Source organism: Phacochoerus africanus, chromosome 11, assembly GCF_016906955.1.
Source record: "Phacochoerus africanus isolate WHEZ1 chromosome 11, ROS_Pafr_v1, whole genome shotgun sequence".
In the NCBI taxonomy this organism is placed as follows: domain Eukaryota; kingdom Metazoa; phylum Chordata; class Mammalia; order Artiodactyla; family Suidae; genus Phacochoerus; species Phacochoerus africanus.
The window spans coordinates 56,643,954-56,667,794 of record NC_062554.1 but is presented as its reverse complement, the minus strand read 5'-3'; the positions used below and the strand labels follow the sequence as shown (position 1 = coordinate 56,667,794).

The 23,841-nt window shown below is 54.3% G+C and overlaps 1 protein-coding gene across 1 annotated transcript; it reads left to right on the top strand.

Annotated features, from left to right (window-relative positions):
• Positions 1-3,368: 3,368 nt before the first annotated feature.
• ADAMTS8 (ADAM metallopeptidase with thrombospondin type 1 motif 8) lies at positions 3,369-23,007 on the top strand. The gene is made up of 9 exons (XM_047753422.1): positions 3,369-4,252; positions 11,738-11,977; positions 12,789-12,924; positions 13,459-13,626; positions 14,666-14,967; positions 17,157-17,340; positions 19,701-19,873; positions 20,002-20,177; positions 21,829-23,007. The coding sequence occupies exons 1-9, from the start codon at positions 3,470-3,472 to the stop codon at positions 22,397-22,399; spliced, it is 2,733 nt and encodes a 910-aa protein (XP_047609378.1). The 5' UTR covers positions 3,369-3,469; the 3' UTR covers positions 22,400-23,007.
• The last annotated feature ends 834 nt before the right edge of the window (positions 23,008-23,841 follow it).

The following is a 23,841-nucleotide window of genomic DNA, read 5'->3' as shown; positions in this document are numbered from 1 at the left end:
ACCACAGCTAGCAGTCAAAACATGGATGCTGTTATTACTGAGGATTTAATGGAAATTAAATTTAAATGAGTCCTAGGACAACACCTGGCCCAGAGTAAGCACTCACTTTTGACAACAACAACAGCAATAAAATATGAATTGCAAATGAAATTCGAAAGCAATACTTTTTTTTTTTTTAATCTTCACACAGGGAGTACCACAACATTTTAGGGAAAAGTGTACTGCTGATTATGTGCCTTAAAGCCACTGAAACCTCTGCATTTCTGTTTCTTCTCTACAAAATTCGAGTGGAAGTGGATCAGACAGCTACTAATGTGTCTTCCGGTTGGAAGGAAATCCTAGAGAATATCAGAGCTTAGGATACATTATAAATGTATAATATATACTCTATAAAACTAGTGAGAAACTAAGAAATAACTAGTTACTAATAGTATAAGTTAATTAGAATCCTAAAATGTGCTACCTGTATTATAAGGTACTATAAACATAAAAGTCCTTTAATTACTTAAGGACTAAGTAAATAATAAATAATTGCTAGATACAGAATTAAAGACAGGCACAGATATTTTAATTTTCACATGTTATACACTTTCCCCTTCATATTTAGAGCAAGAAATTATGTTAAACTTCTTACTTCACATGAATCGCAGATCCTGAGTCTAAATAATCCCACATTCCAAATTTGAGCCCCCCACCAATTAATGCTGCTTTACTGTAATTCAGAGGTCAGCAAACTGTTTCTGCAAAGGGTCAGATAGTTAATACACTTTAGGTGCACTTAATCCTGCTCTTATAGCATAAGAACAGCCAATGTGTAGATGAATGACCACAGTCACCTTCCAATAAAACATTATTTATGGACACTGAAATATGAATTTCATGTCATTTTCAAGCATTGTGAAATTTTACTATTCTTTTTCATTTTTTTTTTCAATCATTTTAAAAAAGCATCCTTGGCTATACAAAAACAGGCAGCGTGCAGGATTCAGCCCACAGGCCGTAGTTTGCCAAGCTCTGCTGTCATTACATATTTTGGGAAAGAACACGGTAACGTAGGAAATCCACAACTGGCGGATACCCCTCTGGGATTTTCACTGGTTGGCCGTTGTCTTGCTGTACTGTCTTTACCGGCCATTCTCCCAAGGGCTTTCATCACAAGCCAGGGACCCCCTTCCCAGTCCCAGCATCCAGGGCAGTAGGTGGACGCATAGCTACGCTAAGTGTGACACCTTGAGGACACAGTGTGAGTGGCAGGCACCATCCTGGAGTTACCAGCAAGGCATGTATGCCTACTGGGAAGAGTGAACCCAGGAAGGCAGAGGGAGGCCAGCCACGCATAAAGAGCCCAAAGTCCGCTACGCGACCTCTCTCCAAAGGAGCTTCCAAAGACCAGTCTTTGGGGGCATTTTATTCTATTGGAAAAAACAAGAACGACATCCAGAGCCTTCCCAGCTGACACCTGGGGGCCCAAGACATTGAAGACTTCCCTGATTTGGTTAAGGCTCCTGCCTGCAGCCATTAATACAAACCCTGGGGGAGGAGAACCAGGCACAACCCTTCCTCCCTCTCCTCTCAAATGCTCTCAAAGGAGAAAGAAGGAAAACGTACAGACCAAATTGCTATTGAAAATCATGAGTTGTGCTATACTCCGGGGAATTGCGAATAGGGGGCTTTGAGAAGCAAAGAAATGTTACAACAGGCCTGAAGCAAATGGGATTACTCACTGCCTGCTGGGTCAGACTCCCCCAGGGCGATTATGCTGCTGGGCTGGGATGAAGTGTTTTGCTCATTTTTGGAAAAGGATTGAAGAGGCCATTCTTTCCATTCCCCTGCCTCCAGAAGTGTTTCCCTGAAACATCTTATCTTGTAAATTATCCAGGGAAGAAGATTCGGCAGCATGCTAGGCTAGAAAGCTTATCCTTCCTTCCATCTAATTCAAAGTTTCTGAGAAAGCAGAGAGAGGGAATGCTCGGAGGAAATGTGCCAGGACTTGCCCTGGGATTCTTGAGAGTCTGTGAGGGGCTCCTCTTCAGGGGTAACAAGCCCTGAGAGTCTCATTTTCCTAATGCTCCTGCACAGATGGTAACAGAAGGGCATGGGCTAAAACGTAGCAGGGGCAACCCGGTGGCAGGCACCCCAACCCAGGCAGGGAACTGGTGACCAGTGAAGAACTTAGCAGTCCTGATCCCCAGGTATGCATGCTGACAGCTCGGAGCCTGTACTTAGAGTAGAGGACCCGCAGTCCAGCCCAGCCTTGTGGCGTTAGGACTGGGGTGCCAGGAAGTGCTCTCTTTTGTGCTCTGAGAGAGGACTGTAGAACATGCCACCCTCTCTGGGGGGTTTCAGCTCCCTCCCATCCCAGCGGTAGGTGACACTGTGGGACGACTGGTATCCACAGCCATGGGCAGTGCAGTGAGGGGGTCGTGTTCCCCCCCACACACACACCTCGACAGTTGAGCTCCATAGCAGTTGAGTTTTCAGGGCCAGACATGCAGCTCCTGGACCTCTGCTGCGCTCCTAGCCAAGAGCTTACTTGCCTGGGGGGTGATTTGACTTTGCTGCCATCTCCCCTCAGTAATTAACTCTCGTGCCAGGCTCTGCCCCCCTGCGCCCACCAAGCAGTAACCCAGTCCTTGTTGCCTTAACCAGGACTTAGCCAACTAGGTTGGATACTGTTTGCCCCCATCCCAAGCTTGGGGTGAAATGGGGTTTTTAGCCGAAGAGCATGGTTTTAGTAAGACCTTTCCCACCTCCATCTTTTGCTTTACAATGAAAAGCTCTGGAACCTTCTCTGAAGACTTCTGCACAGTCAGGTCCCCCGAGTGACACCGTCACTGGGGCCAATGCAGGGGCCTCTTCCATGGCCTCACAGGAGGGAGTGGTTGGGGTCTCCCAAGCATGCTGCCTAAAGGGCCTGTCCAGCATTGGAGGAGTTAATGTGGGAGTGCGTAAAGCAAAGGGGAAAAAAGTTGGAGTTGACACTTGGGAGGGGGGGAGAGAGCGAGTCCCGCTGACTTCTGATTGGTTTTACATTTCATCCAAAATTTTTTTCCTCTCCTCTCTCGCTCCCTCTTTTCAGTTTCTCTCTCTGATCCCAGGGGAGGGGAAACGGGAATAGTGAGAGATCAAAAATAAACCTCTTATGTCAAAGCCGGGAAGGAAGTATAAATACGAAGGGCTCGGCAGCCCACTCGGTGCTTCCCGGGGTGGGGAGGAGGCAGGCGCGGAGGACGCGCACGCGGCCCGGACGCCAGTTGCTCGCGCTCTGCTGGGCGGGAGGGCGCGGGAGCAGCGGCAGCGGCAGTGCCAGCCCGAGGGGCCGTTCGGGGACCGCTGCCGCCAGGCACCCACAGGCCACGCGGCCGGCCGGACGCCCGAGCTCCTTGCGGCGGGGACCGCAGGTCGGCTGCCCGCACCTGCCCGCGCCGGGCCCGCTTCTTCTGTCTCCCGCGCCGCAGCCGCAGCCCCCATGCCCCGCGCCGCCCCCGGGTGGCCGCCGCTCCTGCTGCTGCTGCTGCTGCTGCTGCTGTTACTACTGTTGCTGCTGCCGCCGCTCGCCCTCGGCGCCCCAACCCGGCCCGGCGAGGGGGAGCCGGCCTCGGCGCTGGTGGTGCCCACGCGGTTGCCGGGCGGCGCTGGCGAGCTTGCGCTCCACCTGTCCGCCTTCGGCCGCGGCTTCGTGCTGCGCCTGGAGCCCGACGCCAGCTTCTTGGCGCCCGAGTTCAAGATCGAGCGTCTGGGGGGCTCCGGCGGGGCGGCCGGGGGCGAGCGGGAGCTGCGCGACTGCTTCTTCTCCGGCACGGTGAACGGGGAGCCCGAGTCGCTGGCGGCCGTCAGCCTGTGCCGCGGGCTGAGCGGCTCCTTCCTGCTGGACGGCGAGGAGTTCACCATCCAGCCGCAGGGCGCGGGGGACTCCCTGCAGCAGCCTCACCGCCTGCAGCGCTGGGGACAGGGGCGCGCTGCCGCCGAAGCCCAGCCCCTGCTCGGAGCGCCCGAGTGGGAGGCGGAGAAGGGAGAAGAGGGTCAGAGGCAGGAGACAGGAGCCGGCGCGCAGGAGGAAGAGGAGGAGGAAGAGGAAGGGGAAAAGGAGAACGAGGAGAGCAAAGAAGAGGAGGCAGAAGGTGCCACCGAGTTGCCACCGACGCTGGGGGCCACGAGTAGGACCAAGCGGTTTGTGTCTGAGGCTCGCTTCGTGGAAACGCTGCTGGTGGCGGATGCGTCCATGGTTGCCTTCTATGGAGCCGACCTGCAGGTAGGACTGGCTTTGCCCTGAGATCCCAATTACCTCCAAGACTCTCCAAATTCTTCCCTTTCCAGCCCCTCTGAGAAAACCCTTCACTTCCTCACCCCAAATCAGAAAATGTCCTTCCTGAGAAACTGCCGTAACACCTTTCTTGACCGCTGATACCTGGGCCACCTACTGCTCCTCCCACTAGGCCCCTTCCAGCTTAAGATGGAGGTTCTGGGCTTCCTCCTCTCTGCTCCCTCCATCCCTCACATCTTGAACTGAAAATGGGTTTTGAAGCATCCCTACCCCAAACACCTGCCTCTCCCAACAGAGATGATAAGTGAACACTTTGGAAGAACATCCACCCCAGCCTTGGTTTCTCAGCCCTCTCCTGTCTCCAGACCTGAGGCTCCCAAGGGAAGGCAGCTGCGATGGAAAGATTCCCTTTGCCTGCAAAACTGAGGCTGCCATGAGTAAAAGATGTTGTTTGCAGGGAGCTGAACCTGGAAAGGGGCTGCCCAACTTCTGTGTGCCCAGCTGGTTCTGATCAGGGGCATGGACACCTTGCCAACCTGGCGCTCAGCCCTGGCAGAACTTGGCAGTGCCAGCATCAGCGCAATAAGGGAAGGGAACAGAATTTCTGCCTGGGGGCTCAGCCCAGGAAACTAAAGCTTCAGTGGAAAAGGGGGGGAGAAGGGGGTGGGGATATGAACTCCTTTGGTGAATGTTCCTGGTGGAGCCAGAGCTATCCTTGGTCCACCTCAGCTGCCCTCTGCCCAGACACAGCTCTCTGCTGAGCTGGGGCAGGAAAACTGAGTCCAGGGGCAGCTCCTGTAGCCAGGCCATTTCCAACTAGATTCAAAGATGGTGCAAACTCAGCAGGAGGTGTGTTTGAAACCATACACCCCACACCTCCCCCAGGACCAGGTGAAGCCTTACTTTCTCTTCCCCTGGGGAGCACAGAACCTGAGATGTGCCTGGTGGAGAACTGACCTGCCCAGAGGTCATAGTTCCTTGAAACAGGCACCCTGGCTGCTGCGGCAGCTCAGCTGATGCCTTTTCGGTGATGGCAGTCTTGGCTGGGACCCTGTTCTAGGCTCAGCCTGTCCCCAGCTGCTGGGAGCACTGTGTGCTTCAGCATCACCTGTGCAGAATAGACTAGATGAGGCACAGTTGGCCTTCCTGTTTCTCATCCCATCTTTCTCCCTCTGCAAGTCACCAGGTAAAGCATTCTAGATGGAAGGTTAGAAAGAGCTGGAGGTGAAGGGTCCACGTGGCTGCTCCCCTGGCTACTGCCAGGGCTGATGAAAGCCCCAAGGCTCCGTGTGCCTGTCCCAGTATTCACTTCTGCCAAGTGTGGGAAGGCAGCTTTGAGCCGTCATCGCCGTCTGCCCCATGGGCTGTGGGTCCAGGCCAATTATCTGCTTCCTCGCCTTCCATGAGATCAGGGGGAGGCACCAGCCACCTTCTCTGACTCCTTTTTCCAAGGCAGTCCTCGAGAGGGTGGCAGGTGGGGCTCCTCCCGCCTCAGGTGAGGAGAGCCATGCAGGGGAGGCAGTGGGGGCTTCCTCAGAAAGTACATTCACTGCAAACCCAGACCTGGGGTGCTGAGCCCTCCCAGACACAGACTCCTTCCTGAAAGCTGCCTGAGACCCAAGAGGTGGGAAAGCCAACAAGAACACGGAGCAGCAGAAAAAGTAATTAATTGCTTTTCAGTCTTCAGGGCCAACATGTCCTCTCTGACGTTTTCCTACCATCTCACCCTCAGCTCAATGCCAGACACTTAAGAAACTGCGCATTTGCTTCAAGCACACATGCAACAGCTCCAGATGTCAGGGCCATCTGAAAGCAGACATGCTTGCGGCTGGGCACCAGGGTTCCCAGGCCGCTGATGCAGGAAGCTGGGTGGGGTTCTGCCCCAGACAAATTGGCTTTCTCTTCACAGAGCCACCCAGGAGCACTTCCACCCATGGATGACTCCTGGCTGGATGTCCCATCTGCTGCCTTTCCACATACACAGACTTCCGGACCACTCACAGACACACACTTCTGCAGCAGCCAGCCCCTGCGGGTCAGGAGAGCCCGTCAGAATAGGCATCAGGCACCTGTGAAGGCCGAGGCCTTCTCCTGGGGTGGGATTTTGGTGGGGGTGGGGGTGTTACTCCCTTTCAGCAGAGTCAGCCCTGCCACCTCCCTCTTGACATCACTGCCTGCATCCTGCTGTCACCGTGCTAGGGTGTGGCAGGGGCTGAGACACAGCTGTTTCTAAGACTGACCACTGGCCCCTCTGTTCCAACTGCTCGCCAGCTGTGGAGATGCCACAGAATAGACTTGACCTTCTCAGCTCCATCCCCCGGGCTTCCTCGTTCCCCAAGACCTTGCCTGCCCATGCCACCTCCTCAAATGGAATCTAGTTCTTTCCAAGTAACTCTCCAAAGATCCTCCTGGAGACTTCGTTCACACAGACAGAAGGTGCTTTGGGGTGTCCCAGCAACCAGAGAGTGTGATGAAGGTGAAGGAAGACGTTCCCCCTCACCTGTGAAGCACGGCACTTGGCCCAGGTAATCGATTGTAGTCTAAGCATCAATGTTGCTGCTTCAGGATGAGTCTTCTGGAAAGTTCAGCGCCATGTGAGGAAGCCACTCTCTGGGTGCATTGAATTTGCAGAGTGGTTTACAAGCGTCACCTCAGTGGGAGTACCTGTGAGGGGGCAGAGGAAGAAAGCGCAGGTTACAGAGGTTATGTGACTCCCTCCAGGTCACACTGCTAGTATGAGGCGGGGCTGGGTCTGCAGCTCAGGTCTCCTGAACCTGAGCGCAGTGCTGGTTCACTGGCCAGGCCGCCTCTTTAGCACCAGGAGCATCTGTGACTCAGCCTAGCCCTGACACTCATCTGTGTTGTGGGAACGAGTCATTGAATCTAGAAGCCTAAAGGCGTCCACCATGAGAGGCCCAATCCTGAGAAGAAACCTTCAAGGCCAAGAGAAGGAATTAGCCCTGCGCAAGGCTGATCTCACCGCTAAGCGACAAGGAAGTTTTCCAGACTCTGTACACTTGAGTTCACTTAATCCCTTGACAGAAGGGGCCCTGCCTCCCACCTTCTTATCTGGTTTCAGACTTCAGGAGCTCAGACAAAGGGGGCTTTCTGAAAGGAGGGACCACCTCGGAAGAGACCATTAACTCTGTCTGCATCCGGCTGCTGCTAATTGTTCCCTGGATGAAACTGAAGCGCGAAAGGAGAGAGTGGGGGCCAAGCAGTTCCCCGCCCTCAATCTGGAAAGCTGTGCACCGGCTGCAAGCTGAGCTTCTGAACTCTCTGCTTAGCAGGGAGGGTCCCAGGCGTAGCACTCCTCATCCCCAGAGAATACCAGAGGAGCCCCAAGATTCAGGCCACTGGCAGGTGGTTTCAGGGAAGGGCTCGGTGATAGCCATTTCGTCTCCCCCTTACCCTTATCCTCTGGGTTTGAGAAGGTGTCCCGCAAAAGCCCTAATTCGAAAGTACCTCATACCCCCACATTGCCCAGCACTGCCCCAGTCTAAGCCTGTTCTGGCATAATAATTAACAGCCTCCTTTTGCACTCTCAAAAGTGTCCTAGTTTGGATAATAACAGAAACAGATGCGTGCTCAAGTCTTCATGGGTGGAAGACGAGTGTTGCATGCGTGTGAAGTAGGTTCCCCCACTGGCAAAAGACTGAGTCCTCTCCATCTCTGTCTGCAGCCGTCAGAATGATCAACTGTATGAAGTATTTCCCAAAGAAAAGGCCCTAGTATTCAACGGTCTTTGATCTATCACTCCCCCCAAAGCCGGGTAGGAGGCAGGGCGGGGGCGCGGGGTTGGGGAGGGTAAGGCACAATGTCAGGGGCACGCTGGCTTGCTTGCATGCTTTGGGTTTCTTTGGGCTTCGCTGTGGTTTCCTTGCGGCAGCAAAAATGAGTGGCAGTCAGTGCTGTGATAAAGCAATATAGACTTTGACAAAAAGTGGAAATGAGTGAACTTGAGCAAGTTACCCATTTCTCTGCACCTAGACTTCTTCACCAGCCTGACAGGAACAGCTATATCAATGTCCCAGCATTGTCTGGAGGAGACGGTAAGATACGGAAAGCACTCGACCCAGGGGTGGCGCACAGTAGGTGCTCGGCAAAGTGTAGCTAATGCTGGAGTTGCCTTGGGTGATGCATTTGTCACGGTAGGAGGGCAGGGCGGTCACACGCCATCACAGCCAGCCAGCCAGCGCTGTGTCTGCTGTGCTGTCCTGTGCAGCAGAGAGCCTGCTTTCAGCTCCCTCAGCCCAGTCTGTGTAAGTTCAACTCCTTGTGGTTCTGGCAACTGAGTGCTTTGGAGAGGGAGCCTCGCCTCTCTGCTGCTTGCAGAACAAGGAAGGATGAAGGACAGCCATGCCAGGACCCTCTCTTTTCTCCATCTCTTCTTTCCTCTCCCTCTGCCTCTCTCCCCCCCGCCCAGCCATCTCAGACCCACCCACCCCCCAAGAGATGCCAGATGGGAAACTGACAGACCGTTGCTGAGCTCAAGAGGTGGCTATGCTACTACTCTTCCTCCCCCAGGCGTGCTGCGAGGAGAGCACTGGACCCACGGAATGAAGAGCAAATGAGCAGAGTGTAGGGATGACATTCTGAGCAGAAGGAGCTGCGGGAGATGCCTCTGGCCCAGGCCCAGCCTTCCCCAGATTCCCACCACAGTTAGCCTTGGCTGTACGGGAGTTCTGAGGGAGGATCCTCCTTGTTTATATCTCAGAAAATCAGAGGGCTTCGCCCTAGCCTAGCTGGTGGGGTGTTTTTTCTCTCCTCCAAGTCCCAGGGTGACCAGTGAAGGAGACTCCCTGAAAAGTACCTGCATTTCCTAATGAGAATCAAGGGCAGGCGATGCCCAAGTCATTCAAGAGCAGGGCTGTGTGACCACCCCAGCCGAGCTGGCCATGGGCCCCACCCAGCGTCGTGGTTGTGCGAAGGTGTCTGTGGGGGGGTTCCCAACTGTAGCCCACAGCCCACACTGGGGTGGTCACAGAGAGCTGTAGATAGACACCAGGTGATGGAGCGAGACAGCTGACCTCTTGACCGGCTCCTGGGCCCGCGTCTGTGGAACTGAAAGTCAGGCCTGCCCTCCTGACCCAGGAGATGGGCTGAGAAGCTGGGCCCACAGACTCAAGGCGGCCCACCTGCCCAGGCCCAGTGGCCCTTCCTCCAGGAGACTCAGATGCATGGGCACTCCTGCCACTGTTCCTCAGAGGAGCTGATGCGAGGGCAGGGCTTCCCGTCCCCCAGTGCTCAGTGGGACGAGAGAGGAGGAGAGGGGAGTCAGACCAGGACTGGGGACTTTAACAGAAAACTCTGGAAGACACAGTCCTGGCAGCTCTCTTGCAATGGAAATTATCTTCTGAGAAAGAGGCCAGAAGGACCTTCAGACATCCACACGTCTAACCCACTGCCTCAGAGAAAACAACTCTCAGGCTGGCTCAGTCCAACTTTACTCCATGTCTGGAGGAGATGCTTTGAGCTCCCTGAACACAAAGGAGGGGACTGAGAACCTCGGCGCTGAGGAGCACTCCGCCATGGGACACTCCGTGCAGCAGTGTGCACCCTGAGCCTTTGGTTTCCAGTGGGGACATGCCCATTGCACCGTCTCTGCTCAGTCTGACCGATCAGGCAGCTTAGGAACCGGGCCCATCTTAAACCTTAGGTCTTTGGTTCCTTACTATTCAGTCCAAGCCCTGAGCAGCTGGCATCTCTTCTCTTCACACCTGCTGTGTAAGACATCATCTCCCCATCATCTCTCCTGGTGGAGTTGGCACTCAAAGGAAGCCCTCTGGTGAGGAGAGATGCAGATTGTCTCAGAAGAAGTTCCAAGGGCTGGCCCTGCTCCTTCCTAGGGCAGGAGACTGAGAGACTCTTCCTGCCCCACAAGAAGCAGTGGAGGAAGTAGCCCCAGCAAGCTGCCACTCCTCAGCCTTCACCCCCAATTGCATAATGATGTGATTGCTTGTGTTTCCCTTAGGAATCCAGCTCCAGGAGCGAGTGCCAAGTTTCAGCTTTGCTGATAAGGTGTTTACATCAGCCTAAACATAGCTGGAGTGCTTGACTTGCTCAGTAACCTGCCAACCCCTGTTTGTAGGGCTTACAAAATATCTGGCTTGTTGCCTGCGAGGTGAACAGACAGATCCCATTCACAAATACTGGGATTTGTCTGGAACTCCCACACATGGCCTCAGCCCATGGAATGTCCCTCTCTAGCCTTTCATCCTTCTCTTCCCTCCTTCTACTCCCACCTTCCAGACCACAGGAGGGAAGAAAGAGAGCCTCCAGGAGGTGGTGCCCTAGGGAACAGGGAGCAGGGCTGCCCACACTGCTGGCCAAAGGCCTGCAGGCCCCTGCCCCCTTTGTCTCTGGCTCTGCAAAGTCATCCAAGAGAGGACTGACTTCTCAAGGTCCCCGAGGCAGCAGAGTGAGCCCTAATCCAGCCTCCCCTCAAGCTTGGGAATAGCTGGAAGCCCAGGGGCGGAGCAGAGGCCAAACACCAAGTCAACCCCTTCAGCTGGCCTCAGTGGGATGGAAGCAGTGGGGGCCTGGGAACCTGGGTTTCACTGTGCCCCATATTTTCTCATGCCCCAGACAGGAGTTCACCCTTCAGGGCTATCCAGGCAGGAGCCAGGAGGCCAGCGCTGGAAAGCTAGTGAGAAGAACGTAGACCTGGAGACAGGCAGGCCTGGGCTGGCACCCCAGCTTTAGGAGCTGCGCCACCTGAGACAGGCTGTTTAGCTTGCGTGAAGCCCTGCTTCCTCCCTGGTGAAGTGGCGATGACAATCCCACTTCCCAGAGTTTGTGTGAGCACTTAATGAGGTGCTCACCTCAATAGGGAACTGTTGTCAGAAGTGACTGTTAAGGAAGCATTCCCATCCTGGAGAGTAGGGCTCACCCCAGCAGACATCAGGAAATTTCTAAGAGGGAAATTCTACCAACCTTGAGCACTCAGATAGTTGCTGCTGGGCCAAGAGCAGAGAGAGGGCAGGTGGCTGGCAGGGAGAGGGTGGGTGTCAAGGTTAGAAATAACCAGTGCAGTCCAGTAGAACTTTCAGTGGTGATGGAAACATTCTGTCTGCTCCATCCAACGCAGTAGCCACAAGCCCTAGGTGGCTCATGATGCGCTTGAAATGTGGCCAGTGTGGCAGGGAAATTTTGATATTAATTTTATTGAATTTTAGTGGATTTAGCTATCCATGGCCACACATGGCTGGTCAGGATGTTGAATGCACAAGCTTTGGAATCAGGAGTTCTGGGTTCACACGTAGCTGCACATTCATTAGCTCTGGGATGGTGGGCCAGTCTCTTACCTGCACGGTGAAGGGAAATAATGCCGGGGCCCTGGGGGTTTTGTGAGTCTTCACCAAGATGCCGTTTACCAAGGCCAAGTGCAGAGCCGAGCACTCGGAGTATATGACTCAGGGTGACGACAGGGCTGGGAGGTTTCCCCCTCACTCTCCACTCCTCCTTCCCCAGAACCACATCCTGACGCTGATGTCCATGGCAGCCCGCATCTACAAGCACCCCAGCATCAGGAACTCCATCAACCTGATGGTGGTGAAAGTGCTGATCGTGGAGGACGAGAAGAGGGGCCCGGAGGTGTCTGACAACGGTGGGCTGACGCTGCGCAACTTCTGCAGCTGGCAGCGGCGCTTCAACCAGCCCAGTGACCGGCACCCTGAGCACTTTGACACGGCCATCCTGCTCACCAGACAGGTCCTGGCCCCCAGAAACTGGGCGGGGTGGGGGGGGAGGGCCCAGGCTGCCCAAACATAGCCCCAGCTGGACACCAGCAGCCTCATGTGGATGCCGAGGAGAAGGTCACGGGGACAAGTGTGAGGTATTTGCAAGGGAAGGAGAGGAATCTCGGAAGGGCTCTTTGCCAGAGGTTTGTGACCAGCTGTCTGCTGAGGTCATAACAAGAGGAAACGGGCTCAAACTGCCCAGTGAGAGATGTGCAGTGGGAACTAAGAAGAGGCCCATCTACAGAGGGGGTGAAACCGGGGGGGCAGGGAGCCTGGGTGTCCTCAGGACTTCTCCAAATCAGAAGGCTGCCCACCCCCCGGGGCTGGTTTAAACAGATCACTTCCTGAAGGCTAGCAAGTGTGATCCCATGTGCCAGACCCTGCTCACCCCTGAGGCAAGCACTGCGTTTTTAGCCCCACTTTTCAGCTGGGAAGACCCAGGCACAGAGCAGCCACCCTTAGACAAGCTATTTAGCTTAAGTGACCCTCCACGCCCTCATTTGTGAAATGGGGATGACAATCCCTGCTTCCCAGAGTCTCTGTGAGCTTTCCTGTGGTGACCTCGAAGTCAGGCCCTGGGCAAGGTCTACACCCTTAACCACGCCCAGGACAGACCTTCCAAGCCCCGGGCAGCCCCAGGACACGCCTATGCAGAAGGAGAAGGGGCCTCTGTGAAAAAATAGGGAGTTGGATTCAAACATTTCTTTCACCCCTGGAGGCGCAGGAATAGGCAGGGTCTCTGTCGTGTGTCTGTGCTCATGTCTCGCTCTCTCCTCGAGCAGAACTTCTGTGGAAAGGAGGGCATGTGTGACACTCTGGGCGTGGCAGACATCGGCACCATCTGTGACCCCAGCAAGAGCTGCTCTGTGATCGAGGATGAGGGCCTGCAGGCGGCCTACACTCTGGCCCATGAGCTCGGTAAGGCTCGCCACACTGGGGGCCACGCGTGCTGGGCTGGGGCAGGAGCACTTGCCAGCTGGGCTTCAAAGCGAGTGCTGTCCTGGCACGGGCCCTCGTCATCTGGCAGAGCAACTGTGCCGAGCGCCCTGCACTGGCCAGTCCCCTCCCCTGCCAAGCACGAGACCAACACATCAAGGGTCGTCATCAGAGATCCCCGGGGAAATGCCAGAACACAGAAGGCATGCTCGGGTAGAGCCGTGAAGCAGTGAGGCTTCTGGAAGGTCGCTGCAAAGACAGTGCCATGGAAGCAAGTGTGTGCCTGAGGGGGAGGTGAATCGGGACAGGCTGGGCCATGACATAAAGGGACTTCAGTGTTCCTGGTTCTGTGGAAAGCTTCCTGGGAGAGGAGAGTGCGGGCAGAGTGAAGCCAGCGGGTTTTTTGAGGAACAGGCGGGTGGGGCCCCCATGAGGACCTGGCAGCCAGCTGGGCCTTCACACACACACCATCTGTCCTGTGGAGACAGTGTGTGGACCGGCTCTCGTCTTCCCCAGGGCACGTCCTCAGCATGCCCCATGACGACTCCAAGCCCTGTGCTCGGCTCTTCGGGCCCTTGGGCAAGCACCATATGATGGCGCCCCTCTTCATCCACCTCAACAAGACGCTGCCCTGGTCCCCCTGCAGCGCCATGTACCTCACAGAGCTCCTCGACAGCGGGCACGGTAGGTCCCCCAAGCTTCTCGCTGCTTCTCCCTGGCCAGCCGTGACTGCCACGCTGCTTCCAGCCGAGTCCCAGAGCATCGTGGACACTTGGGCTGGGAGACGCTTGGGAGATGGGTCCTTGCCACCTCCCCAGGCCACAGGGTTCTGACGCTCCACAGCGCATGCTCTTCCAGCCCATCTTCCAGCAGCCTCTGTCTGGGGCCAGTTTAGACTATTCCAGTTTCGATTATTGGAAGTAGGTCTGAGAAGCTCTGCCTGGAGGAGGTGGGTTTGAACAGACCTGGAAGGAGCGGAAGAAGTTTTGTCTTGCAGAGGAGTGAAGGGAGCTTCCGGCTGGAACGATAGTCATAGCGTGGAAATGGCAGAGGCAGGAAATGCCCCGTGAGAGCAAGGACTGGGGCAAGGTGCCTGGCGAAGGGAGCTCGACTTGTTGAGTGAAGCAGTGAAAACGCAGTTGATCCTAGATTCTTGATACGAAAATAATAGATTATCTAAACATCAATACTTTGGCTTTATTTCTCCTGGCATGGTTTTTAAGAGCCCCTTTACATCCCTAATTACACTGCAATGTAGAATAGTGTTATGATTAGCTGGTATTCCCTAGGCAAACACTGAATGCGTGTAAGAGGTTCTGGATAACAAAAGAAATTCAGTCCCTAAAAAAAAATTGCTACTAATAGTCAAACATTGGATGAGCTTTCTTTTTTTTTTTTGCTTTTTAGGGCCACACCCATGGCATATGGAGGTTCCCAGGCTAGGGGTCCAATCGGAACTACAGCTGCTGGCCTACACCACAGCTCCACAGCAACGCCAGATCCTTAACCCACTGAGCGAGGCCAGGGATTGAACCCACAACTTCATGGTTCCTAGTCGGATTCATTTCTGCTGCGCCACAACGGGAACCCCTTGGTGAGCTTTCTGTAGACAACCGAGTATTGACAGTTTCTAGATTTGAGATCAAGGACACCTTGAGTGTAATGTGGCAGGAAGCAAGCCCCTGCGCCTTATTTCTGTTCCTCTCCTTCCTCCATTCCTCAGGAGACTGTCTCCTGGACGCCCCGACCTCGGCCCTGCCCCTCCCAACAGACCTCCCAGGCCGCAGGGCCCTCTATGATCTGGACCAACAGTGCAAGCAGATCTTTGGGCTGGGATTCCGCCACTGCCCCAACACATCTGCGCAGGACATCTGCGCCCAGCTCTGGTGCCACATGGATGGCACAGAGCCCCTCTGCCATACGAAGAACGGCAGCCTGCCCTGGGCTGATGGGACGCCCTGTGGGCCCGGGCGCCTCTGCTGGGATGGCAGCTGTTTGCCTGAGGAGGAAGTGGAAAAGCCCAAGGTGAGGGATGGCCACTTGGGGAGTGGCGGGGGGGGGGAGGAGCTGGAGTAAAGGGGGAGGGCCATTTTCAAGGAAGAAGCCACACTTGAGAGCCATGAGCTAAGACACTTTGGGCCACGTGCAACTATGACTTCTAAGTAAGATCATTCCTTTTTTTTTTTTTTTTTTGGTCTTTTTAGGGCTGCACCCACAGCCTATGGAAGTTCTCAGGCTAGGGGTTGAATTGGAGCTGCAGCTGTTGGCCTACACCACAGCCACAGCAATGCCAGATCTGAGCCACATCTGTGACCTACACCAAAGCTCACAGTAACGCCGGATCCTTAATCCATTGAGCAAGGCCAGGGATCAAACCCACGTCCTCATGGATACAGTCGGGTTTGTAACTGCTGAGCCACAGTGGAAGCTTCAAAATCATTCATCTTTTGACAAAGCAAAGGGTATTTATCCAAATGTGAGAGGAGCTACTCAGAGAAAATGGGTAATGCCAGCAGGTCTCCAGGCTTTTGGGGAATTGCCGTGGAGTGGCCCCAAGGCCTGTGACGATTGGTGATAGGTGTGAAACACTCCAGCACAAGACCCGTAGTGGGCACTCGATAACCAGGAGCCATGGTGAATTCTATTGTAAACAGATAGCATGGCAGCAGAGGAAGGACAGCCAATCAGGAACTGAGGGTATTTATATCCTACCCAAGTTTGAGCTGAATTCACAGCCAGAGGTCAGGACAGTGAGAGTAACCATGGGAACTCCCCTCACGGAGGAGTCAGAATCACCTCTCACCAGGCAGAGGAAACTTGGCCCAGGACAGGGTAAACTTGCAAGGAAAAGCAAGCAATGCCAGTGAGAGTTTTTAAATGATTTGCTCTTAATACTTCCAATCTGAGCCTGATCACATTTCTCTAGCTGCAAGTCACTGAGCCATCTATGAAACAGCCTCTGCGGGGTTCGCAGCCTGGGCCGGGCCCAGCTCTGAATCCCCAGGGTGGCCTGCAGGCTCACCCTCCAGAGGGCTGTCCTCAGCAGCATGTCCTTTGCACTGAGGCCTAGGAGCCTCCCTGGCTGGGTAGGTCACACGCTTCTTCGAAGCCTGAGCTGGGACAGGCTTCACAGATTCACTCTTAGCCCCCGCCCATCCTGACACTGAGCTGCTCCCAGTTTTGTGCTGTAACATGTGCTTCATGTGTTACTAGGGGGGACAGGAGGGGACGGGGCCCAGCACCAGAGCCAGGCTCAATATAGGGAAAGGTGGACATAAAATGATCACCAGATGATGTTTATCATCTACTTTGAAGAGGAAGAGACAGATCATAAAATACTATTTATATAGGACAGAATCATATCTGCAGAAAATAAAAACATGGCATCTTCCTGATTATACAGTCAGAGCAAAGTACAAGAGCATACTGATGAAAATCACATCAGTGGTTTCATCTGGGTAGTGGTATTTCCTTAAGTGTTAACTTCTCTTTTACACTTTTCCGTATTTTTTACTTTCTACATGAGCACATGTGACTTTTGTAACTTTTTAAAATTTATTTTCATTTTGAAAACTGTAAACCCACCAAGGGCCTTGTCCCCTGGATCAGTTGTAAGGTTGGAAGCAACTCTGGGCATCCTCCTACCCTGGAACTGGTGGCTGGGAGACCAGAGATAATCCCTTTGGATCTGGACGTCTCAGCCTCAGCACTGGTGGCGCTGGCGCTACACACGTCTTGGTTTGAAGGGCTGTCTCGTCCGCTGTCGGATGCTTGTCTTTAGATGTGTCGCAGCACCTGGTCCTCTACCCACCTGAGGCTAGCAGCATATGCCCTCCCCCCCTTGTGACAGCCTCGATGTCTCCAAACATTGCCAAGTGTCCCCAGAGGTCCAAACTGGTCCTGCCTGACAGAGAACTACCACCTTAGACTCAACCTTATTCCCATAAAAGTGTTTGATTCAACAACTCCTGTTGAGCACCTAGCAAAGGGCAAGGCCTTGTTTTAGGCACCAGGAGGGCAGCAGTGAGCAAAGCCAGCACAGAATGTGATCATGAAGCCGCAGTCACGCAGGCCACACAGTCACTGAACAAATGAATCCGGCAGTTTACCCAACTCCACACACCGGGATGGGCATAACTAGGCAAGGACATCACACCAAGCTCTGAGGCCTCCTCTCCCCTGCCCCCGACTCAGCATGCCCTTGTGTGTTGCAGCCCGTGGTGGATGGAGGCTGGGCCCCGTGGGGACCCTGGGGAGAGTGTTCGCGGACCTGTGGAGGAGGAGTACAGTTTTCACACCGCGAGTGCAAGGACCCGGAGCCTCAGAACGGAGGGAGATACTGCCTGGGTCGGAGAGCCAAGTACCAGTCGTGCCACACAGAGGAGTGTCCCCCTGACGGTAATGCTGCCGTCAGAGCAGCGGCTAGGGTGCCTGCAGCAGATCTGCAGAGGAGTGGGGCGGTCTCCTGGGCCCAGAGCCTTCCTGGGACGCAAACATAAATGGGCTCTGCAAGGCACCAAGTTTTAGGGCAGTGCAGCCACCCAGGACAGCTCTTGCTGTGCGGGGAGAGCCTGGCAAAGTCAAGGCGAGAAACTGCTCTAGTCTTCCAAGATGTAGAAATGGAGAATGTCACTCCCAACCAAACTCACTCAGCTAGAGCTGGGGGAGGGCTTTGCAGAGGGGCTAGTGTCTAGGATAATAATCCCCCCGGAGGCATCTGAACCCTCCTCTGAGAATGGAAGCGTTTTCCAAAGCAAGTGTCAGAGCCAAACCTCCAATGTCTTTCCAGCCAACATCCAGCCCAGGCAGAGGGAAGATTTCTGAATCTGATTCTAGCTCACATTCCTTCTGAGAAGAGTTGCCCATCTTCCCTTGGTGCTGTGCCAGCTGCCTGACGGAACCTTCTAGGAGAGCAGCCCCGCCTCTGCCTCCTCTGGGCAGATCCCCGCAGTACCTGCTAGAAAGCACTGGCAATAACCCAGGCAGTGAGGGGCAGCGGGGAACTGGTGGGAGGGAGGCCTTTTTCCCACCATCCCACCCAGCTTCCCCTGTGCAGCTCCGGGAAGTACTGGCAGGCAGCAAATGACAGCAGAGATTTAGAGAGGTTCGCCCGAGTGCAGAGGTGCACTGGCACTGGCATGGTGTCTGACGAGGGGATAGGGGGGCTTTGCAGTTTTGCAAGATGGGGAAGATCAGTAATGGCACGAGGCTCTAGAAACCCTGCCCTGGAATTGTGAGTCTGCCTGGCACAGGGGTGAGGCATTCCCTGGGAGAAAGGAGGAGAGAGGGAGAGAGAGAGAGAAAGGGAAATGAATATAAGGCATGAGGTAGATGTGGGCAGCAGGTGATCCCATGATTTCAGGTGCACCAGGATCACCTCCATCAGTGAGCGTTTTGGTGCCTCTTGTGGGAGTAGAACTGCAAAAGGTGTTATAATGACATAAAAAGCACATTCTCTGTCCTTAAGCAACGTGCAGATCTTGTTAGAGATCCAAATCCCTTTTATAAAGCAACTAAAGTGCAATCTGTGAGACACAGACCCCGGGCTTATGAGGAATCCAGAGCAAGGAAAAGCCTGGGCTAGACAGAAGCTTCTTGGGGAGTCAGGGCTGAGCAGGGCCTGAAGGACTGGGAGGAAGTGTGGGAGGACATGCTAGGGTGGGGCTCTGATCCCCCAGGTGCTTTGGGGCAGAGAGGACCGGCTTCTCCAGGCCAGGTAAGGTGCATGGAAGCTAAAACAGCATTAGGAGGCTCTCTGTGCCAGCTGTCCCATCAGGTGACCTGGGGAGCTTTTCCAAACACAGAGAGCCAGAGCCCTTGGATGTCCTAATTCAGAATCTCAGGAGGAGGGCACGGCCACCTGTGATTTGAAGTCCCCATGGGCCATGCAGATGTACAACTGAGGCAGAGAACTTCAGCAGTAAGGGCAGGTTGAACTTCAGGATTATGAAAGGGAAAAAAACCCAGGTCATACGTCAGACCAACTATTCAGGAAGCAGCATGTAGCAGAGGAGACGGCTCTGAGTCTTACGTGAAACCATAAGGCCAAGGCTTGTGAAAGGTGGACTGAGATGCTGAGAATGGGGCAGAGACATTTCAAACCACAGGTTGTTGTCCTGAATAGTGCATAGGACCTAATGGCAATTTGGAAATAGTGGATGTAGAGGCTCAGATGTTTGGAAGATAGCAGGGTTCCAGTCTCAGGCCAGAATGTGGTAGCATCACCAGTTCATGGAGGAACCATGTGGAATTGGGCCTTGCGAGCTGGGGGTGATCAAATGCCTGCGAATGGAGTGCCCTATAGACGCCTGGAATTATAGCAAGTGGGGTGTAGAGGTATAAATCTGGGAGCCCCTGGCCACACGTCCAGTGTCACCAATAAGTCAAGCACAATGAGCTGAGCGAAGCTCCCAAAATATAACTCCATGGGTCTTTCTCTGCTTTCCAAGCTTACTGAATTGTCCCCTGTTCCCACCTGAGTTTATCCTTCTGTAAAGTAGAATTAAGATCTTTCCCAAATGAAAAGGCTCTTTCCCAGGAATCCCAGCTGAGGCTGGCTGCTCCTTTCCTTGCCCCATGAGTAGGGGCCTCGGTTGGTGTCTTGGAAAGTTGGACCCAGGTGACACTGGACCTGCGACCTGGAGTTGGGTAGAGTCCAGGAGGAAGAAAGGTGCCCAGAGTTCTGACCTTTCTCCAGCAGCTTCCTCCCTTCTTCAGCTCAGCGTTGTTAACTCCACGCCCTCTTATACTCTTTTCAGGGAAAAGCTTCAGGGAGCAGCAGTGTGAGAAGTACAACGCCTACAACTACACGGACTTGGAAGGGAACCTCCTGCAGTGGGTCCCCAAGTACGCGGGGGTGTCTCCCCGAGACCGCTGCAAGTTGTTCTGCCGAGCCCGGGGGCGGAGTGAGTTCAAAGTGTTCGAGGCCAAGGTGAGGATCCCCGCCTGGAACTCAGATCCACAGGCGGGGAGGAAGGCCACCTGGCCCGAGCCCACGTTTGGGCTGCATCTGGCTCACCATCCCTCCTCTGCCCTCCCCTCTCCCCCCGCCTGCTGCAGGTGGTTGATGGCACCCTGTGTGGGCCCGAGACTCTGGCCATCTGTGTCCGGGGCCAGTGTGTCAAGGCTGGCTGTGACCACGTGGTGGACTCGCCTAGGAAGCTGGACAAATGTGGGGTGTGTGGGGGCAAAGGCAACTCGTGCAGGAAGGTCTCCGGTTCCCTCAACCCCTCCAGGTGGGTCTCCCCAGGAGTTTTGTCCCCAGCTGCAAGAACGGACACATGCGGACGGAATGGGCCCACGTTTGGATTGTGGCTGCCCCTTCATACCTGTGGAACACTGAGCTTTGGTGCCTGTCTAAACACCGGCATCCTCTCCATCTCAGAGTCATGGCGAGGAGTCACGAGATGGGTCTGGCCCATGGAGGGGGCGGCTCTCAGGGCAGCCGGAGGTCACATAGGTCCGGATGTATCATCTCTGAGTCAGTGGGCAATAGAGCTATGCTGAGTAACCAGGACCTTTGCCAGAAAGCAGCTCTTCCAGGCCTGTTTTGGGAAATCATTTTCATCCTATACCTGGCGAGTCCTGCCCTTTCCGCAGGTGGATCTTCAGAGAGAGGGGCACACAGAGGGGAGGCCTTGGCAGTTTCAGGGCTTCATGAATCTCAGCACTCCAGATGCTTTCTCGCACCTCAAAGCTCATGTGCATAAAGTCCCTGTATTTAAGTGCTTTCACTTCTGTGGCCTAAAATAAGTGGCCTGTTCCTAAAACAGTCTGTCAGGGCCAAGACCATTATTTCCCATTTTCAGATGAAGAAGCTAAGGCACAAAGAGATTGCACGACTCTTCTGGGGTCACAGAAATAGGTAACGGCGGCCAGAAGAGAGCCAGGTGTCTTCCTTCCTGGGTTGTTTTTTTCCTGCCCCTGCACACACTTCCTGGAGAGGAAGGACAAGGGCCTAGAGGCCAACCCATACCCCTGCCGCCTCTCTCAGTCTCTCTCATCTCCTCAGCCTCCAATAACCGAATCTTCCTACTGCAGACAACTCGGGGGTTTTCTCAAATTTAACTCAAAGGATGTAGGAAAAAGAATCAGGGGTGTGGGGAGTTCAGGCACTGGGTCCCCTCCTGGCACTCTCTCGGGCATTAGACGCGTGGCCCTGGCTGCTCCGCTGGGTGTAAGGCAAGGATAGCAACCTCTTCACTTTCTTCCCAGCCTAAGAAACCCACATGCACTTATCTCAGAAAAGAAGACTAAGAACTAGCTTTCTCCAGCCCACTTAAAGCCCCAGACCTATGATAAAGTTGAAACATTTTCTCTAAACAGCACCCCAACCCCCCAGATGGCCCAGCTGGTGGTGCTGGGCACACCCAAAAGAAGCCCCTCAGAGCAGGCTGTCACACCCCGGCTCCTGCCTTAGAGCCATACTAACCAAATACCAGGAACTGATCGACCCCAGGAGGTGGAGGGAGGCGTCCATCGGGTCGGATTCTGGAATGCGCGTGTGGAACACATTTTTCCACATGGATTTGAGCTCTGGGTATGAGAGTGGCCAAGCAGAGTTTATACCAGTGCAAAGAGCTGCATGTGTCCGAGCCAAGAGCCCAGGTTTGGCAGCAACAATGCAGCTTTCACACCCTCTGGGCTGGCTTCCCCTCTGTGCTGTTGTCAAGACCTAAACTCCAAACATGTGAAACAGAGCTGCCAGGCAAAACAAAAACCCCAACGCACAAAGCCTCAGCAGCTAATTTATTTGAGACATTGGGGTGACTCTTCCTTATTTTCTAGTGCAGCCCTTTGCCCACCCCCAGTCGCCACATGCTGACCCCCTGAGTACCAGGCTGAGGAGCCACTGGTCCTGAGGGTATCTTTCTGTTCCTCTCATAGCTATGGCTACAATGACATCGTCACCATCCCAGCTGGTGCCACCAACATTGACGTGAAACAGCGGAGCCATCCAGGGGTCCAGAACGACGGCAACTACCTGGCCTTGAAGACCGCCGACGGGCAGTACCTGCTCAATGGAAACCTGGCCATCTCTGCCATAGAACAGGACATCCTGGTGAAGGGGACCATCCTCAAGTACAGTGGTTCCATCGCCACCCTGGAGCGGCTGCAGAGCTTCCGGCCCCTGCCAGAGCCTCTGACTGTGCAGCTCCTAACAGTCCCTGGGGAGGTCTTTCCCCCCAAAGTCAAATATACCTTCTTTGTCCCAAATGACGTGAACTTCAGCATACAGAGCAGCAAAGAGAGAGCAACCACCAACGTCATCCAGCCTCTGCTCAACGCGCAGTGGGTCCTGGGGGACTGGTCTGAGTGCTCCAGCAGCTGCGGGGCTGGCTGGCAACGGCGGGCTGTGGAATGCCTCGATCCCAGCGGCCAGGCCTCCACCACCTGCGACGAGGCCCTGAAGCCTGAGGATGCCAAGCCCTGTGGAAGCCAGCCCTGCCCCCTGTGATCCAGTGGGTGGGCCAAGCTCGTGCTCATGGACTTGGGGTGTGGGAGGCAGACAAGGGTTGCACTGCGGTGACCCCACCTCCGGAGGTGGCATGGCCCACCCAGGCCCGGTATGGCCCCAGCCCCTCCGGTTGGCATGAATCCATAAGGGGGAGGGAAGGAGAGGAGACACAGCAGATGTTAAAGTCTACTACCTAGTGGGTTGAACTTTGTTTGGGTTCAAGTAGAGGGCATAGGTTAAAAGGTAAAGAGTATACTTATTGACCCAAACAGGAGACTCAGTCAGCCTGTTTGCAAAGGACTAGCAAAGTTAAATGAAAACATTTTTTCTACTTGGTTCCCTCGATAAATAATCTACCTCAGAGGGGAAACAAATTAGTAAGAGATGTGGAGTAGGGTGGATGGTGTGTCAAAGCAAGCTCTGTAGCTGTGCCCCGAGCGGTCTTCAGAAATGACCTGGACGATCTTAGTATTAAGCCGTCGCCTGGAGGGCTGCAGGCCCCAGGATCGTGGAGAGCCCTGTATTCTCAGGCTCCCACCTGCAGGGGTGGATCCATGTCAAGTATTTATGCAAATGTGTCTCTGAACTAAAGTGTGATCTTGTGCCAATGGAGTGGTCTGACCTGGCTCGGTATTTCTTTGGAAAGGGCAGGGGACCCAGGACCCAAAGACAGAGGCTGAAACTAGGTCAGCTCACCTTGAGCACCTGCAGGGCAGCTGGCACCTTGCCTGCATCTCTGTGGGCGTCCCCCTGAGTTCCGGTGCCTGCGGAGTCCTCATTTGGGCAATTCTCCATCTGCATAATCTAGACAACTGGTTCCCAAACTTTAGTGGGCATTAGGGTCATCTAAAGGACTGCTTGGAGAAAAATAAATAAATAAGAAAATAAAGGACTGCTCGAAACAGATGGCTCAGCCCCACCCCGAGAGTTTCTGATTCAGTGGGTCAGAGGCCTGCATTTCTAGCAAGATGGAGGCTGCTAGGTTGGGGACCACCCTTTAAGAACCTCTGCCTTAGGCGGAACTTCCAACTCTGGGGTAACAAAGGTTTTGCAGTGTCTCTGGGCTCCTTATTCCTGAGGAAGACTTTCCCATTCCACTCTGCGCATGTCCCCCTCCTCACGTTTACATACCGACCAGCCAGAGATACCAGATTCTCTTAGCATCTGAGGAGCACTGCACCTGTTTCCAAGTGACATCATCCAATGACCTCAGCCCCGTCTCTCCACACCAGATGTCATCCCCATCTCACAATGCTTTTGACCCAGGCAGATTGCAGTTGTCTCAATCAGCCCTTTTATATGGAACGGCTTTCCCCGCCAGCCACCTGAAACCTCCCTGATGGCCTCCAAAATCCCATCTTCCCTCCATATCATCTCATCTCTCCCCAGCTCAGGGGAGGCCCCCAGCTCATCTTCCATATGGTCTGGGGTGGGGGAGCTTA

Excerpts from the sequence above, each read along its gene's own strand:
- ADAMTS8 (XM_047753422.1), top strand. The coding sequence starts at position 3,470 with ATGCCCCGCGCCGCCCCCGGGTGGCCGCCGCTCCTGCTGCTGCTGCTG. Across the intron at positions 13,627-14,665 it reads GCTCCTCGACAGCGGGCACG|GAGACTGTCTCCTGGACGCC; the intron begins GTAGGTCCCCCA and ends TCCATTCCTCAG. Across the intron at positions 17,341-19,700 it reads AGAGGAGTGTCCCCCTGACG|GGAAAAGCTTCAGGGAGCAG; the intron begins GTAATGCTGCCG and ends TACTCTTTTCAG.